The sequence below is a fragment of the Odontesthes bonariensis genome, chromosome 1 (assembly GCF_027942865.1).
Source record: "Odontesthes bonariensis isolate fOdoBon6 chromosome 1, fOdoBon6.hap1, whole genome shotgun sequence".
Taxonomy (NCBI): Eukaryota; Metazoa; Chordata; class Actinopteri; order Atheriniformes; family Atherinopsidae; genus Odontesthes; species Odontesthes bonariensis.
In genome coordinates this window covers 38647470-38664319 of record NC_134506.1, presented here as the reverse complement: position 1 = coordinate 38664319, position 16850 = coordinate 38647470, and the positions used below count along the sequence as shown (strand labels likewise).

At 39.3% G+C, this 16850-nt stretch overlaps 1 protein-coding gene across 1 annotated transcript; it reads right to left on the bottom strand.

The window, feature by feature from the left end:
* Positions 1 to 8465: 8465 nt before the first annotated feature.
* On the bottom strand, positions 8466 to 15813 carry chst1 (carbohydrate (keratan sulfate Gal-6) sulfotransferase 1). The gene is made up of 2 exons (XM_075466674.1): positions 15491 to 15813; positions 8466 to 13924 (listed from the first exon to the last, which is right to left on the bottom strand). Exon 2 carries the CDS (start codon positions 13876 to 13878, stop codon positions 12592 to 12594), a length of 1287 nt encoding a protein of 428 aa, XP_075322789.1. The 5' UTR covers positions 13879 to 13924; positions 15491 to 15813; the 3' UTR covers positions 8466 to 12591.
* Between the last annotated feature and the right edge of the window lie 1037 nt (positions 15814 to 16850).

Here is a 16850-nt window from a genome sequence, read left to right as displayed (position 1 = left end):
GAAATTAAGATTAGCATATCAGAAAAACTCCTCAGTGAAGTGGATACAGTAATTTGGAGGTCTGCAAATAGTAAATAGATTAGTAAAATCTGTTTGCATTGAAATGCATTTTTAAAAGTGTAGCTACACCACAAGCCTTTTTGTAAAACTGATAAATGGAAAGAATTATATGGAGCTGTTCTTTTTGTGCTGAAAGCACTTTTACACTATAAGCCACTTTCAACGAAACAACACATTCACAAACACACTCACTCATAGAGCACTTCTTAGCCGATAGAGAAATTTTAAAAAACTTAAAAGGTTGAAAAAAAAAAGCCCTGCTTTTATCAATGATAACTTTTCACTGCAGCTGTTATCAAATTTGTTACAAATCTGGCTGGCACAAGGTGATAAAATTGATTCAAAATGACTCGTAAAAACACACATTAACAGCCAACTTTAAAAAGGAGCCAACAGATATATGTTTAATGCAGACTGGCTGTGGTGTAATATCGACAGTTTTGAGATTACTGAGACAAGCACCAGATGGTTTTGTGAATGTGTGGTTTGAGTAAAGTGCTGTGTAAAATTTTGAGCCACTCCTCATTTCTTTATAAATTGCAGGAAAAAAAATGGGAAATGATGCTGTGAATTATTGAGACATGCAAACATAAATGGAAAAAAATAAGGCAAAAACTGTGTAAAATTCTAATGTGCTTTAAAGTCAATATTTAACATGAGCACCTTTATTGAGCTCCAACACAGCCTGAACCCAATTCTAGAAAAGCTTTTTTGTAATTTCTTTAAGTAGTCGCCAGGAATAGTTCTCCAGGCTTCTTGAAGCACATCCCAAAGCTCTTCTTTGGATGTCGGCTGCCTTTTGTTCCGTTCTCTGTCAAGATGATCCCACACTGTATCGATAATGTAGAGGTCCGGGCTCTGGGGAGGCCAGTTCATGACAGATAGTTTCCTATTCAAGAAGTATAGACTAATAGCTCTTTTGTGAATAACTGAGTTGGTGCAAAGATACTGTTTCATAGATCTGAATATGACTGCAATGAATAAAAATTTTAAAAAAAGGTTTCATAATACAATTGAGGATGCAGCATTTCATATAATATAATTTCTCACTGGGATTAATAAAGTATTTTTTTTATTTATTCTCTTTTTTCATGTGTCGTTCCACGATGGTGGAATGACCTACCGAGCACTAAGAACAGGGTATATCTTCAAGAAACTCTTGAAGATATACCTCTTCAGAGAGCATCTCCTATCCTAGCACTTACCCTGTACCTCCCTACCCCCTCCTCCGCACTTCTATTTCTGTACTTCCCTCTATACCTGCATATAAGTCGCTTTGGATAAAAGCGTCTGCTAAATGCATGAACATAAACACTTTTATTTTCATTTCATGTGACTAAAGAAATGGGAAAATTCTGAATCTTTGCAACAGGCCGCTACTTAAGACACAATTTGTTAAGTTGTCTGTTATGCGCAGACACAACACTGGTTCATCACTTGAGTAAGGTGCATTTTTATGATTGAATTATTCATAGGTCAGTGTGAAGTGGCTTAAAAGTTTAACAGAATAAAAACACATTCCTGTGAAAATGGTCAGACGTGGACTGATAATGAGTGAAAAAGCCACCAATTTCCAAAGAAAAACTTTGAAACCTCTTTAGAAAGCCTGGAACTATTGCCCAAGACTACTTTAAAGAATTCATAAAAATTATGACTCCTTAGAGGTGGAAATATAAATAAATGAGGGGTGGCTCAAGACTTTTGCACAGAACTGTAAGTAAGTAAGTAATATTTATTTATATAGCACCTTTCTCAGACAATGAAGGTCACAAAGTGCTTCACAAGAAGTGCACATAAAATACAATAAAAGTCAATAATAAAAACATACAGTTATTATCAACAATAATAATATTACAAAGTAAAATAAACAAAGGGTCTGTTTTATCTCTGGGAGACACCGAGAAATGAGTAGATACACTTTAGAAGCTATGACTTCACTTCAAGTTGCAGCTTTGTCCAATATCGATGCACAATTCTTGTTTCAGCGGGGTGTTTTATGTATTTTACCAGCTCATTTGCTGGGTGAGGGTCAGGTGAAGGGGCAGCGATGTATGCTGTTAGTGAGCACTGTCTTTTACTCTTTTAATCTTGACGTTCTTTAATCACACGATCATGATGTAGATTGACATCAGGTATTCAGGATGTAGCGATATTTGGATAAACCCCATCAGGCTTACAGAAGTCTTCACAGTTCCAAAATATGTTCAAATCTTTATACATGGGGTGGGGCACGTCTTCAGGCCACGGATTGTGCTGAGAGCTTCGATTCCTTTACTCTAGCTTTAAAGTGGGCCTCAGATGAATACATGTTGTGCCTGACAGTTTCTCCAACAGCAGGGGTCCGTTTCACAAAGCAGGTTCAACCAACTCTGAGTCTATTCCAGATCTCTGAGTTGATCTACTCTGAGATAGAAAACCCTGAGTTTTCGGTTCCAGAAACACTGATTTGAGTGAGGTTAATCAACTCTGAGTAGGTTCACCTTGAGTTTAGCGCGTGCACCACAACTTTAAAAAGCCAGCATCAATGGAGCCCCGATTCGACGAGTCACCATGGCAACGGGGAAGAGGAGGGGCTACGTTTTTCACCAACCTCGAATTGGAAATCTTAATGCGCTCATACGGCGAGTTTCAATACGTTTTTAGAAATAAGTGCAACACCGTTGCAGCAGCAAAAGTGTAAGTTTAAATGTAGTCCTTTGCAATCACAATAATATTACAGGGAAACTGCTTGAATGGTAGCCCATTCATTTATTTCATTTAGGTGCAATCCCGCAGGGGAGAAGAGCACTTGGCAGCAGTTTAAGATGAAATATAAAAACATTGTTCAAACAGGTGAGACCTCGGCATGGACTCATTTTGATCATGTTTTACACTGTAAAATAAATATTAAGTGGCTATTTGACTGTGCAGTTATTTTATTCCCAACATAATGCTGTTTTCACACACATAAACTATGTCTTCTCATCTATATCATCCATCCATCCATTATCTATACACCGCTGAATCCGTCAGTCGGGTCGCGGGGGGGCTGGAGCCTATCCCAGCGGTCAATGGGCAAGAGGCGGGGTACACCCTGGACAGGCCGCCAGTCCATCACAGGGCCACATGAGACAAACGAGACAAACAACCATACACACTCACACTCACTCCTAAGGAAAATTTAGAGTGATCATCTATATCATGTTCTGTTAAATAATTAAGCCTATTTAAACTAACACAGACTTCTACTGAGCCAACAGAAAGAAGGCAGATGCCCGTAAAACCGGTGCTGCCCAGCACCGCCACCTCTAACGGGAGGGCAGTGGCTGAGGGAATCCACCCCCAAGACACGAGTGCCTTTATAAAATATAATAGGCCTATATATGTCTTTTTTAAGCCTACTCATACAAATATTTATTTGTCTTTTATGTCTTTTTTTTCTTTTGTCCCAACACATTCTGATGGTGCCGCTCAAAAAGATAATTGTCTGTAAATGCAAAAATCTATGCGCGGTCTGATAACCATCTCCGACGAATATTTATTTCTCTGCGCAATAATGCTGCACCTTCATCCACGGGATCGTTGTCAAAAGGACATGTCATGTTCGTGAAAAAAGTCGCCTCCTACTGTGCCAAATGGACTTCTAGAAGTAGAAGAACTCGCTCTGCTGACTGAATGAATGAGGAAATCAAATGGCGTGTGTGGCTGAAAGAGGGCGGAGACAGAAAGAAACTCAAGGTTTCTTGAATAAAACCTGGTCCCGACCAGGTTAGGTTCAGAGAGTCTGTTACTCCGGTAACTGACCGTGAGGTTAAGTTACCTCTCTTTGTGAAACAGGCTAGCGTTACCCCTCTTTCTCTGGTTTGAGTTACCTCCCTTTGTGAAACGGAAAACTCAGGGTTTCCCTCATTTCAGGGTTAACCTACTCAGAGTTTTCACTAAACCTGCTACGTGAAACGGACCTCAGATCTAGTATTCCTTCACAGTATGCCAAGAGACCCAGTGTTGATAAGAATTTGTGAATAAGGTGAATGTATAGAGAGCATAACGTTAGCTTCCTGACAGTATTTGCATTTTTTATATGCTATTTTACAGATCCTCCAATCAGAGGAGTGTGAAGCTTGGTAGGTGTTGAGTTTGCAGTAAGTTTCTTGGAGTTTATTTAGCCTTTGTGCTTGTGCTGTGATTAGCATCTTTAGTTTCAACATTGAAGGTGTTATCACCCTTTTTGTTTACTCTGTGGATCACGCCGGTTTTACAATGAGATTCTTGGAGGTCGAGTGACCTTTGGTGTTTTTATCTCCTGCTAGATGTACATCTGCAGCTGACTATCACATCGTAGATCAAGTTGATACTTTTAATCTGGCCCTGATGCTGAGCCAAGAAACATCATATTTGAAAGCTTGTCTGGAAGATTTTGCAGCCGATCCGACGTGCGGATTCTCCAGGTTTATCATTTGGGTTATCAGACAATTCTGAAAAGGTTGTGAGATATTGGATCATGTCAATATTTTTGGAGGTGAAACCATGTGAAAATAGCTGGTGGAGCTGTTAATAACTCCTGAAATGTCATCTCAAATACATGCTTCTTTCTGTGTGAAGTTTACATTTTTTATGAAGTGTTGCAATTTTAGGAGCTTTTCACGTAATCATGTAAAATCCTGATCTTAAAATTAAGAATGTCAAATGAATGTACTGGAATTGAGGTGAACATGTTTCCCCTTGTAATGTAGTGGAGGGGAATTATAAGCTTGTTTGGATATACAATAGTAAAGTACAAAAAAAATTGTTCTCAAATAAGACACCTTATTTATACACATAGTAACACCCGGTATTGTAGTGCTTTTTTCTCCATGTCATACAAATTAAAATCACACAGAACTATTTTAAGAAAATTCCAATTGTGAAAATTTTGCCAACAGACAAATTATATGGACTTTCATCATTACATTACATGTCGTTGAAGCTCACAACAATTGGAGTTTTTATGCTGTATAAAGTGTTGTCATTTGGAGCAGCCTCAAAGCGTAGGGAGTTGCTGATATCTTGAATAGAATATCAGTGTGAATAATACAAAGCCTTATTCAGTGTGGATATTGAATGCAAATAAAATACACACAGCAGACTGTCCTTGTGCCAGCCTTTTCTCCAGAGTTGACAGGGTAGAAAAGAACATATGTTGCAAGCTAGAGCTCTAGACATGTCTAGGGATGTTCTCTTTTTGAGAGAATTTGACAAAGATGTCTGACAAAACCTTTGATGCAAACACAAGGGTAAAAGCTATATGCCGGGCTGCAGTTTTGCTGATGAAGCCATTCAGCCATTTTTATTCTCAGCAAAGATTCTCAGCAAAGATTTCTTGCTATTTTCTCATATGTAAAAGAGAACCAAAAGAAAAACACCTTGCGTGTTTCACTATAGATCATACAAGTGAATTATGTAGCTAAGATTTTCCATGAAATCATTTTTCAGACTCACATCGCTGCCTTCAAACCCCACACCATCATTGCGCCGTTAGCACCTTGATTTATAACTTCAGTGTCTGAGAAAACAAATGTATGTTTGAAGTCATGAGTTTGATCAGGATTTATGTCCTGGATCAGACTTATACACAGCCCACCTGGCCCAGGTTTCATCCCTGCATGTTGTGCTGGTGAAATTGCACAAGATTCACACAGCACATATTTGCAAGACTCAAATCTGTGAGTCAAATGTCACCCTCTGTCAAAATTGAGATATTTCCAGGTTTCCTCTATTCCCTAAGCTCCCAGAGTTTCATTTTTAGCTCTCGACTATTCCTACTTGTTTGCTTATGTGCATGCGTGCTAATCTCATTTCAGCCTTTTCAGGCCAGCCAACGAGAGAATTTTAGCAACGGCAGCAAAGCAAGAGAGCCACAGCTGACCACAGTGACGTAAGGCGTACTGACCAGTCTCACAGAGGCTGCGTGCACATCATGCTCTCACACACACACACCCTCTCACTCACCTATAACCACATTTCCATGGGGAAATTAACCATCAATGGCTCCTCAGTGTGAATGTGTGTGTGAGAGGCAGAGAGAGGGAGCAACCTATGCTTGCCAGTCGCAGCTGCAGCTCCTTGCATTTAAGAGACAGGCTATCATTTCTAGTTTTTCTCCCCCCTCTTATTTGAAAATAAGTCCAGACATTGCAGAAGATTGAATGTTTTCTTTTTATTAAACCTTTAGTTTGAAAAAATAAGTTAGCATTAAAAGTAATTTATTTAGCGATGACATTACAAGTAATCATATTTCTTAGCAACAGCAGGCTTTGAAATATTTCAGGAGCATGCTTCGTGCAACACTGAACGTATCCAGAAACAATACATTGACAAATTCCAAATGATTTTGTGTGTTAAAATGTTACACATTTAACTTTAGGTTGGGGTTTTATTCGATCCAACTATAAAATGCTATTACCCATAGGGACAGTGGTTTCAGTCTGCATATTACAGTGATTATTTCATTTATTTTATATTTCACACTAAAACCTTTTTTGGTCATTAAATCTAACATGGTGTTCTGGATTTCTAACTACATAATGACCCGGTAGGTACGTCTGTGTTGCTCTGACCTGCTGACAGCCTCAATTAAGCTGCTTGTATTACTTCTGGCAAAGAACAGCTTGCCAACCACCCCCCATCCCACTGTAATTTTACCAGCAATAAAATATGAGCTATGTGGACAACCTGTGCGGGATACTTCAACAAAAGGGTCTCACGATTTTCAGATGAATAGTTTTGATTGCACTGCTTAGGTCTGCGCCAAAAAAAGAATAAAAGAAAAAAAAAAATCAACCTGATGAACGGCTGATAGAATCATCCGGGCTGCTCGAATGCAGAGTCGAACACCATCGCAAATCATTCACAAAGATGATGTGTGGTAAGGAGCCAGAGATGACAAATGCTTGTCAGAGCATGGAAATGCACATCCACTCTCCACCTCAGCAACAGTGACACGTATAAGCGCTACAATTCACACGAATTGTTCAGTTCAACGGGCTTTTCACTTCATAGCTAGACAATATCCTGCTACAAGGCAGATCAGAAAGAGTTGCACACGCTCATTGATTCAAACACACAAAGATAAACGATGCATGGGCAGTGGATTTTCATCACAGACCTCTATAAGTTAACATTATCCCTTCATTCCTGCACACTAGCTATGAATATTCTTTCAGCAGTCTTTGCTTAATTGTTAGCAGCAGGCATGATGTGATCGGTGAGCACAGGTAAGTTAACAGTGATCACAAAGACGCAAATGTCTCTGTCATGCAGTCCCACAGGGTAAGATTATTAAGGTCACGTTAGGAGAAGAGAAAAATAAAGAGGGAGGTTGACATGGAGAGAAAGGGATTTTCTATCATTTCTTCCAGTGGATTGTGAACCATATGTTCAGCCCTGGGTCAAAATAAACAACGCGAGGGCTCAGTAAGAGCCCAGAGAGACGGCGACACATGGGAAGCAGGCTGCAGACTGTGTGCGGGGGTCAGGCTTGTGCAGGAAGTGCAGCATTACTGTCACCATCCAGAGTTAGAAATGAGCTGAAATGTGGAGTTCATCTCAGAGCTTCATTTCAGATATTTACACGGCTGCATGTTACTCAACTGTCTGATGATGTTAATTCCCTTTATTTTACATTAAGTACAGTAAATGGCAAGTAAAATGCAGCAAAAATACATTCCAGCTTTACTTTTTTTCAATGCTGCCAAAAAGAAACATTTACTGAAACTATGGACAGGTTCAAGTCTGACAGACCGTCAAACAACAGTTCAGAAGCATTCTATGCAAATGCTCTGTTTTGCTTTTATTAATGTTGCTGTTTTTTCACAAGGGCATAACACTTACTTTCTAGTTAACAAAATAAGATTACAATATTGATTTCGCATGTCTTTGTATCGCAGCAATAGTACGGAGTACTTGGGTGATGTAGATAATAATTACGCTGGAACAAAGGCCCCCTGGAAAATGAATCATCCAAAGAAACCTGTTTTTGGCAGAATAAACACATAATATCTAACATGTCAAATATTGCGCTTTAGAAATGCTGGCAGGTGGATTTTTTTTACCGTAAGAAAAAATTAGGCTAGATGTTTCTTCATTTGTAGTCTTTGTGCTGAGCAATGCTAAGCAGTTGAGAATCGTAAAAACACGACATCTGTCTTTATCTTCATACTGTCTGAGAGAAAGAGCATTTCCCACAATTTCAATATATTGCCCGCTTTGCAGGCTTTCCAGATTTTGAGCATTCAATAAAAACTATGCTAAACACATTCAGAAAATTCCGGGGTGAAGTGAAAAACAGAGAGTGAGCACTGAAGCGCAGGAACAATCCCCTGAGATCTCTGGAAGAAAGAAAGAAAGAAAGAAAGAAAGAAAGATTGATTGATTTTTAAAAACCCATTTATTCACTCAATGATTATTCAATTAAACATTCACCTCATCTTCAAGCCAACACATTCGTAAATGAAAGTTCAGAATTATTCAAAGTAAACAAAACACTTTCATAATCCCAGATATTTTGAAACACACTAAGTTCATCCATTTTTAGGTAATATTTATATTCTAACATCCCTCTTGAAAATACTCTTGAAAAGCTTCACACACTCAGTGTTCTGTTCATTTTTGATTTTATACTTTCTGCTCAAATAAATGGCCAACTTTGCTTGACCAAGAAAAAAATTCAACAACCGCCCTTTTTTCTTTTGTCATGTGAAAAACAAAAAATAAAACACTGTTCAGTAAAACTTTCTCCAAATAATCCCCAAATATCCCTAAGTAGTGTAAATAAATCTATTATTCGAACGCATTGTACAAAACAATGAAAAATCGTTTCCCTTAATGAACAAAAAGGACATTTATCTGAAACAGCAGGATTAATAATAGAAACAAAAGCATTAACTCATTAACTTTATCCCACCACTGCTGTATAGACGTAAACTGACATTTCATAATTTTCCATTGTTTCCAAAAAAAAGAAAAACCACTTTTAAAACACCCGTCATTTAACAAAACAGTATTAAAGTGCCAATATGCACTCTTATGTCTTAAATCATTAATGTAAACATTTCCTATGATTATACAATGATCAGAAAAACCCACTGGACACAAGATGCATGATTTAATAATTTGTAACTGGTGAGCATAACAGTAGAACCTATCTAGTCTTGCTAAAGAAATATAATTGTCTTTACAATGAGCCCATGAATATTGCCTTGTTTTTCCATGTTTAGAACGCCACACATCAACCAAATCATAGGTTTCAATAACACGTTTCAAGACTTTTCTCGAATATAGATGTGGCTCCAAATGATTTCTATCCAAATCATCTACCGTACAATTAAAATCTCCTCCTAAAATCATATAATCTGTTGACGCACAATTTAACAGCGTATCTGCTAATTTATCCAAAAAAACACATCGCTCATTTGGCGTCACAGGAGCATATACATTCAGTAAAATTAACTTTATATTTTCATACTTAACCATAACCTTTAACAATCTTCCAGACACAATATTTTCAGTTTCAATTGAAACCGGAATAAAATTTCTTGAAAAAAGAATTGCTATTCCTGCACTTTGCGAAGTTTTATGACTCAAAACAAGATTCCCATCCCATTCTTTCTTCCAATCAACTTCATTATCAAAGCTACTATGAGTTTCTTGAGCAAAAGCTATATCAATGCTTTTAGATTTTAAAAGTTCATAATACACAGCCGTTTTCTTCGCATCCCTTGCACCATTAAGATTTAAAGAAGAGATTTTAAAATTACTGTCACACACAAAACAAAAGAACCATAGGAAAAATAAAGTACAGCATCCTGTCAGTTATTTTTTAACCTTCATGTAACTAATCATTTAATTCTAGCTCGAATTTTCTGCATCAGTTTTTGAAGTCTATTTACTTCAGTGTCCCTCAAACCATCAGAAGTCCTTTGTCTCATTAACCATTTAACTGAATCAACAAACAATTTCCTATCAGGAAAAAAGTCATATATAGCAGCTTCCCGCTTTCCTTTTGTTACTTCCAAAAAACTTTGAATCTGTTCTAAACCGTATCCATTAGTTCCCTGGCCATCAGGAATAGAAGAATCAGAAGATTCTTTATCACTATCAGAATCAGTTAAGGCGTCTGAGTCACTCTCTCTTCCACTCTTTTCCTTCATCTGCATCTTTTTAAGTTTTACCCCTTTAGATTTTTCAGATTTTCTTTTAGTGTTTGGTACTTTAAAAAAACTTTCATCATCCCTCATCAAATTTTGTTCACTATGAGCTAAATCATCAACATCCCTTCCTTCTTGAACCCCTTCTTGTGTAGTGGTTTGGCTCAATTTCTCATGCACTTCAGCAGAAGCACTGACACTCTCCATGCCTTCCTGACTTTTATCAAGTTCACACTCTGAAACACCTGACTGGTTTTGCTTTTCTGTTGAGACTTCTTCTCCAGTATTAAGTGCAGGAGCCTCAACCAAAGTATCTGTTGATGTTCCTTGCCTTGGATCTTCATTAACCTGAACAGGTTCTTTTTGAATCTTTTCAGGGCAGTTACGGACTGAGTGGCCTTCCTGATTGCATCCAAAACACCTCATATTTTCTGTTGTTGCAAATATTGTGTAATCAAATCCACCAACCTTAAATTTCATCACAATATTCAGTTCCTCATTATCATTTTTTAAAATCATAAACACTCGTCTTCTAAATGAAACAACGTGTTACAACCAGACGAAAGCATTTTCATTGCTGACACGATTTGACCATGACGTGACAATTCCTTTAGCAACACCTCATCACTGATAAAAGGTGGCAGATTGGACAAGATGATCTTTTTTGCAGGGTTCAATAGGGGGAAAACAGTGATTTGCGTGTTTCTCAAAACAATTCCCTTCTCAACTACGCTATTTACCTTATCAATAGAGTCCAAAAACAAAACTACCGCATTATTCATTCTAGATGCTGCCTTCACGCTTTCACATCCAACAACTTCTCCAACAGCCAAACCACACTCCTCAACCGAAAAATCCACGCCGACTGGTATTTTAATTCCATGTCGACGGGAAAGGCTCCGAAAGCCTTCAGAACCATAACTTCTTCCGATCATCGCACCCAGCTAAAAAGCTAGGTGCTGCCGAAAAAGACACTAAAGAAATACCAGTGAAACCAAACTATGTTAAAGTGCAAAAAACAAAGAGAAACACCGCTATAAAGAGTGAAGTTCAAACCTTTAGCAATCCTCACATTCGTTCTCCTCTCCACACATGCAGCAGACGCTCACGCATGCACACGCGAAAGAAAGAAAGAAAGAAAGAAAGAAAGAAAGAAAGAAAGAAAGAAAGAAAGCAGTGGATGATGGAGAAAGCACAGGCAGAAAAAAAGAGGGAGAGTTTGCCTCCAGCCTCAGCACAGAGGAGGATCAAAGGTTTGTGCTCTGCATCTCAATGCACATCCGGTCACCAATACTGATGAGCCTGGGTGTGTGATAGTCTATTCACAGGGTTTATATCTTATGGGGACACAAGTGGTCATTGTGTGTAAATAAATGTGCACCTTGACTGAAAAGGTCTGCATCATGAAAAAAATAAAAAATAAATGGTTATTTAATGTTAAATTGACAAAATAACAAGGAAAAATTTAAATATTTTGACATCGACGAGGACTTTGATTCTTATTCAAGGTATAACCTTTACCTTCGTTAAGCGTCGTTATACTCTTGCTGAATTTTGTTTAAAACGTTATGGTAGTCAGAAATTCTATTATTTTTTAATTTAGTAAGTATAGTATCGAAGAATAAAGCAATTTAACACCAATAATCACGTCTGTTCTCGCTTTCTAAAATCACCTGCCTTCGTTTTTGTGTGTGGCGCATATGTGCCAAGATGTGGATTTTAATACAATATTTTCATCTTGATAATCACAGTGTACACTCTGTGTTTTGTGGGTGCAGCTGCATTTTGTGCACACGCCCTTATCGTCTTCTGTGCGGCACATTAAAAATGAAGGTTGTACACTTGAGAGCCTATTAATTGTCTGCAATTATCCTTTGCAAGCATGGCATCTGTCAGAAGTATCTCTCCTCCTCCCAAATGGATAAAAACGCCATATTGGTAAAGGTTGACTGCGACATTCACTATTTAGAGCTTGTACAGTTAAAATCTGCCATCACAGGTCTAAAGAAGCCTATCTGCTTGATGAAGCTCTTCTGACTCCCTTTTTTTTTGATGGGCAAATATTTTACTTTTGCTGATACAACATTTTGCATACAGGAAATTAACAAAGGCAGTTCCTTAAAGTGATTCTATTTAAGAAAAAAAATGTAACATTTGTAAACTAGCTTGCTTGATTACTTGATTATTGATGTTTCACATGTGCTGTTCTGTATCACTGGGGACTCATCCATCATTCCCTTGGTGCATTCAACATCTTTGAAGTTTAGTGCAAGTTATTTCAGAAACAAAATCACAGAAATTAAACTAAGGAACTTATAAGGCAACAATTTTAAATATATCAAAAATAGTCATTAGAGAAATATGTTTGTTACAAAAAAGGTACAAAGGTTTTTTCCTGTACCAGTGAGAAGGACATATTTTTCAGTTCCTCGACTGATTTCACAGCCTTGTATCCCAGCTGATTAAGTACTTTTTGACACACTGTTTGTGTGGATTGTACTATGTCATAAGACATTTTTAAACGCCAACTCTCTGCATTAGCTGCTGAGTCCCTCGTTGTTCCAAACTTGTGTTTTGCTGCGGGGTCATCGCTGCCTTGAGTGTTTGCACGTATCCAGTGTTTGACATTTTTATCCATAGTCAGTCCCAGAAAGTCGTAGATTTCTTGTGTCTTAAGAAGTGGATTTGTGGCCAAATCCTCATATCGAACCAACATGTATTTCCCTTTTAGCCACTGAGGATGGCTGAGACCAGTTGAAACAGAACCGAAAAAGTCCTCACAGATAACTGTAAGTTGATTCATGTCTAGATTATAGGGCCGTCTCCCTGTGGCCCTCCAAATACGCCACAGACGATGTGGGTCCCTGAATGTGTCAATCCGTGATGATAGGATACCACGTGGGTCTCTGACCAGTTGAATCACTTTAATATTCAGCCGTGGATCTTCAACCAGTGCACGTAGATCTCCAATCTCTGGCACCCGGACAACTTTGATCGCCACATGACGCTTTTCACGGCATGCCTCTGTTGCTAGGGTCATGTTTAAAGTCGAACATTTCTTTACACAGTCTTGTTCCTCCACATTAGCGTCACCAGGGCCAAGGGTATCACATACAGGTTGTTGGCACAATGCTCGGCTGGCACCACGACGGAACAGATTGTCCGTGGTGTGGTTCGTGGGTGTCGGTCTGATATAGTTCTCTAGGAAATAAAGGTCACAACCGTACAGGCTACGCAGAAGGTCTCGATTGGCACCTAATGTTACACGCCGGTCTGCAGGATTGCGGGTGTGTGACGGATGTGGAACCAGTGTGGCAGAAACATGAAAAAGAGGCTCAAATAGGTAGAATATATCCTGGTGCTGGTTCAGCAGCTGGCCGAAAAAGGTGGAACCGCTACGTGTGGTTGCCAAGACCAATATGTGCAGTTTACGGGTGGCATTGATGGAAAAGTACGGGTCGTCATCGCAACCTCCCCCACCTGTCGTTCCCCGCTCAAAGGGAGCATCCGTATCCTGAGCCCCCAGACCACAGTTCTGGAGGCCAAGAAGTGGGCATAGCTGGAAAGGCTTGGAGGTAAGTGTCCGGATGGCGGTGTACTGGATGGCAATGGAGGCCAAGGCCAGCAGAATCACTGACTTCCAGGAACACTGCATGGCTGAACCACTTCATCTAGACACAGCTGTCTATGCCAGGTCTTCCCTGTGAACAAAGAAGATTTTGTCTTTATTCTAAGAATTTATTATGACTTTAAAACACACACACACACACACGTACTCCCCAAACAATGTATATTGGATATATAAATAGCACAGTACTAAAGACTGAAAAAATTGAGAACTTTACAATTTAACCTTGTTTGAATAAATCAAATGAGAGTAAGGCAACTTGTATTTTAGAATTTAGAATGAGTCATCAATGGTTCAGTACAGCTTATATGCTCTCTGTGGTTCTGGAAAAAAAAGACTATATTTTCCTTGGATTTTATTACTTATGCTGAAGCAAGGTTAAATGTCTACTACACGCTGAGCATGAAAAGAACATAAGTGGTCCTTAAAAAAAAAATTCTGCAGCCATGAGACAGAATCATGTGTCTTAATCATTCAACTTATCTCCCATTTCTCCAATCAGTGCTGCAGTATAATTTCTGGAAATTAAAACTGATAAAGACATTCTGAGACCCTGTTTTGGTGTCTGTCCAATCAGCTGGCACTGCCTGCCAAAACAAGCGGAGCAGCATTAGAGACAACATCACCCTGAAGTACATACACTCTATGTAGATACAGTAAGAAACATTTTGTCTGAGTGAACCATTTTGTACAATTCTGGTTCTACAGTATGGTTGTCTTTGTTGGTTCGACAAAAAGTTACCTTACCATATAATAATAATGAGGTAGTAAGCACACCTCTTACAGTACATTCATCCTTGCTTCCTGTCTATTCTATCCTGTTTGCATCTGACTTGAGAACCTTAATTGACTGGAGAGTCTAGCATTGTGCCGTATGCCACTGAGGGGAAAAAAGTCCCAGGAAGTTAAACTGTATTTTTAAGCTTCACTGCCAATGTCATATCAAGGGGAAGTATAGCTGTAAGTGAAACATTTTTTATCATAACAGAGAAATTTGTTTCATAACGGAATTTTAACAATGCCTATAATTAAAAACTGGGGCCTTGTTACAAGGAACTTTAATCAAATAAGTAAAATCATCACTTCAGATTAAGCCAGGGATGAAAGAGCCAAAGAAAGAAAGTGATGCATCTGTCAATCTTTGCATACTGAGAAGAAAGGCTTCTTTAGGATAACATCCCAACTTTAAAATAAAATCCCAGACTTCTTCCATAAAAACTAATGCAATTAATGTTTTATATGTCCAGACGGAACACTCTGCTTTTGTAAGGGAGATGTCGATGGTTTGTTTAACACTCGCTCTGCATAAAATACGACTTATATGGTTACCAACCACAGGCAGAGACCATCGATGCTTTATTCTAAATGACATTTTAAATAAAAGGGCTCACTTCACTGTAGCGGGAACAGGTTAGGCTGTCAAAGCTTTTCCGCTATGCAGTGATTCTTACCAATGCAGCGATAAGACAATATAGTACAAACGAACGCATCCCACCCTGCCGCAAGTACCGAAAACAACATCACCACATAAACTAAAACACGCATTAATCCACTGATTAAAAAACCCAAAAACAAACAAACAAAAAAAAAAAACCCCACAGACATGACATGGAGTAAAAACAGTTTTTGTATGTTATACCTTATTGGTAGTAGTTGTCTTCTCACGATGCGCTGTACAGTACGTCCATGAATCACGGTTTCCTGTAGTCCTGAGACGCTTTCCACCGCGCGTTGCTTCCCAGCTAGGAGCGGATAAACGCGCCTGGCGGAACCCTGTTTTCCATCCAACGCCCGGCGCGAGGCGTTCAACTCCAACGGCTGGCCTCAGACATGCAGAGGAAAAGGAGAAAAAGTGATCGTTGGAGCGGCTGTGTTATTGTGCCAGCCGGGCGCTGAGACTGACTGGAGGAAATCGGCAGCCAGGCTTCTCCTCAGTGATGCGCATAGGCTGAGCGTGTGAGGTAGGCAATACAAGGACCGACTGTCTGGACCACCCCGGACCCCTCCCCCTTTCCACCTGCCTCTCTCCTTCTCCCTCTCTCTTTTTCTCTCACACACCAACACACTCCTTACCCCCATCAGCACACACGCAAATCAGCTCCTGCCACTCAGCCAGTGTGGCAGTGTGTTCACTGCGGTTCCACTCCTAATCTGGTTGTGGACATGTTTTATTTGCGCTGCAACTTCTTTAGCTTCATACGCAACTGCTGCAGCACACCATTCAGGTTCACTTAGCTTATGTACCTTGCTATAGCCTACTTTTCCTAGTCTGACGTGAAGAGAACGCATGCAAACTGGAAGGAATGTCATAGGGTGTAATAGTTTTTCTTCAGACTTAATGGTGAACTAGTGCATCAGCATTACCACATTGGGCTCTGTTATTCTCTAAAGCCCAGTCTCCAGGGTACGTGCAACCAACTTATAGATGCAGGAGTGGGCGGACTGACAATAAACATGACACGAGAGTGAAAAGTAAAAGCTGATTGAAGGCAACAACAATGAGAAACAATGAGGATGCGCATTCAGACTGTTTGTATTGTAATTGCTTACAATATGGGGTATTAGGCAACTTATTTAATTCCAGTGCTGTTTTTCGGACTCTTTCAGTACTTTTGAAAAATAATACAAACGTATTCTGAGCGCAGTATAAAAGTGGTCCACTGTTGTGGATATGATTTAAAGAGTATCTGAGGATGTTCTGAATTTCTGATACTGGGCAGTGGGCAGTCGAATTTTAGGGTCCCATTGGTTGTTTCGTGAATTGGGCTTTCTTCCCATAGATGCAATCAGATCCCAAAAGATCGGTATCTGTACAGTTTGGAGGCCAGTTGAACATATAAGACTCTTTGTCTTTGTTCTCACTTCACACAGTTTTTGTGGGGGCCACTGCTGTCCTGCCGGGTGGACGGATGGACTGCTGAGGAGTGCTCTTGCCATGAGTGGGGTGTCACTGGTCTGCAGATATGTTGGAGTAGGTGGCAGTGTAACTCACTTTGCCT

What these genes read in the sequence shown, in the direction of transcription:
- chst1 (XM_075466674.1), bottom strand. Translation starts at nt 13,878, where the DNA reads ATGCAGTGTTCCTGGAAGTCAGTGATTCTGCTGGCCTTGGCCTCCATT.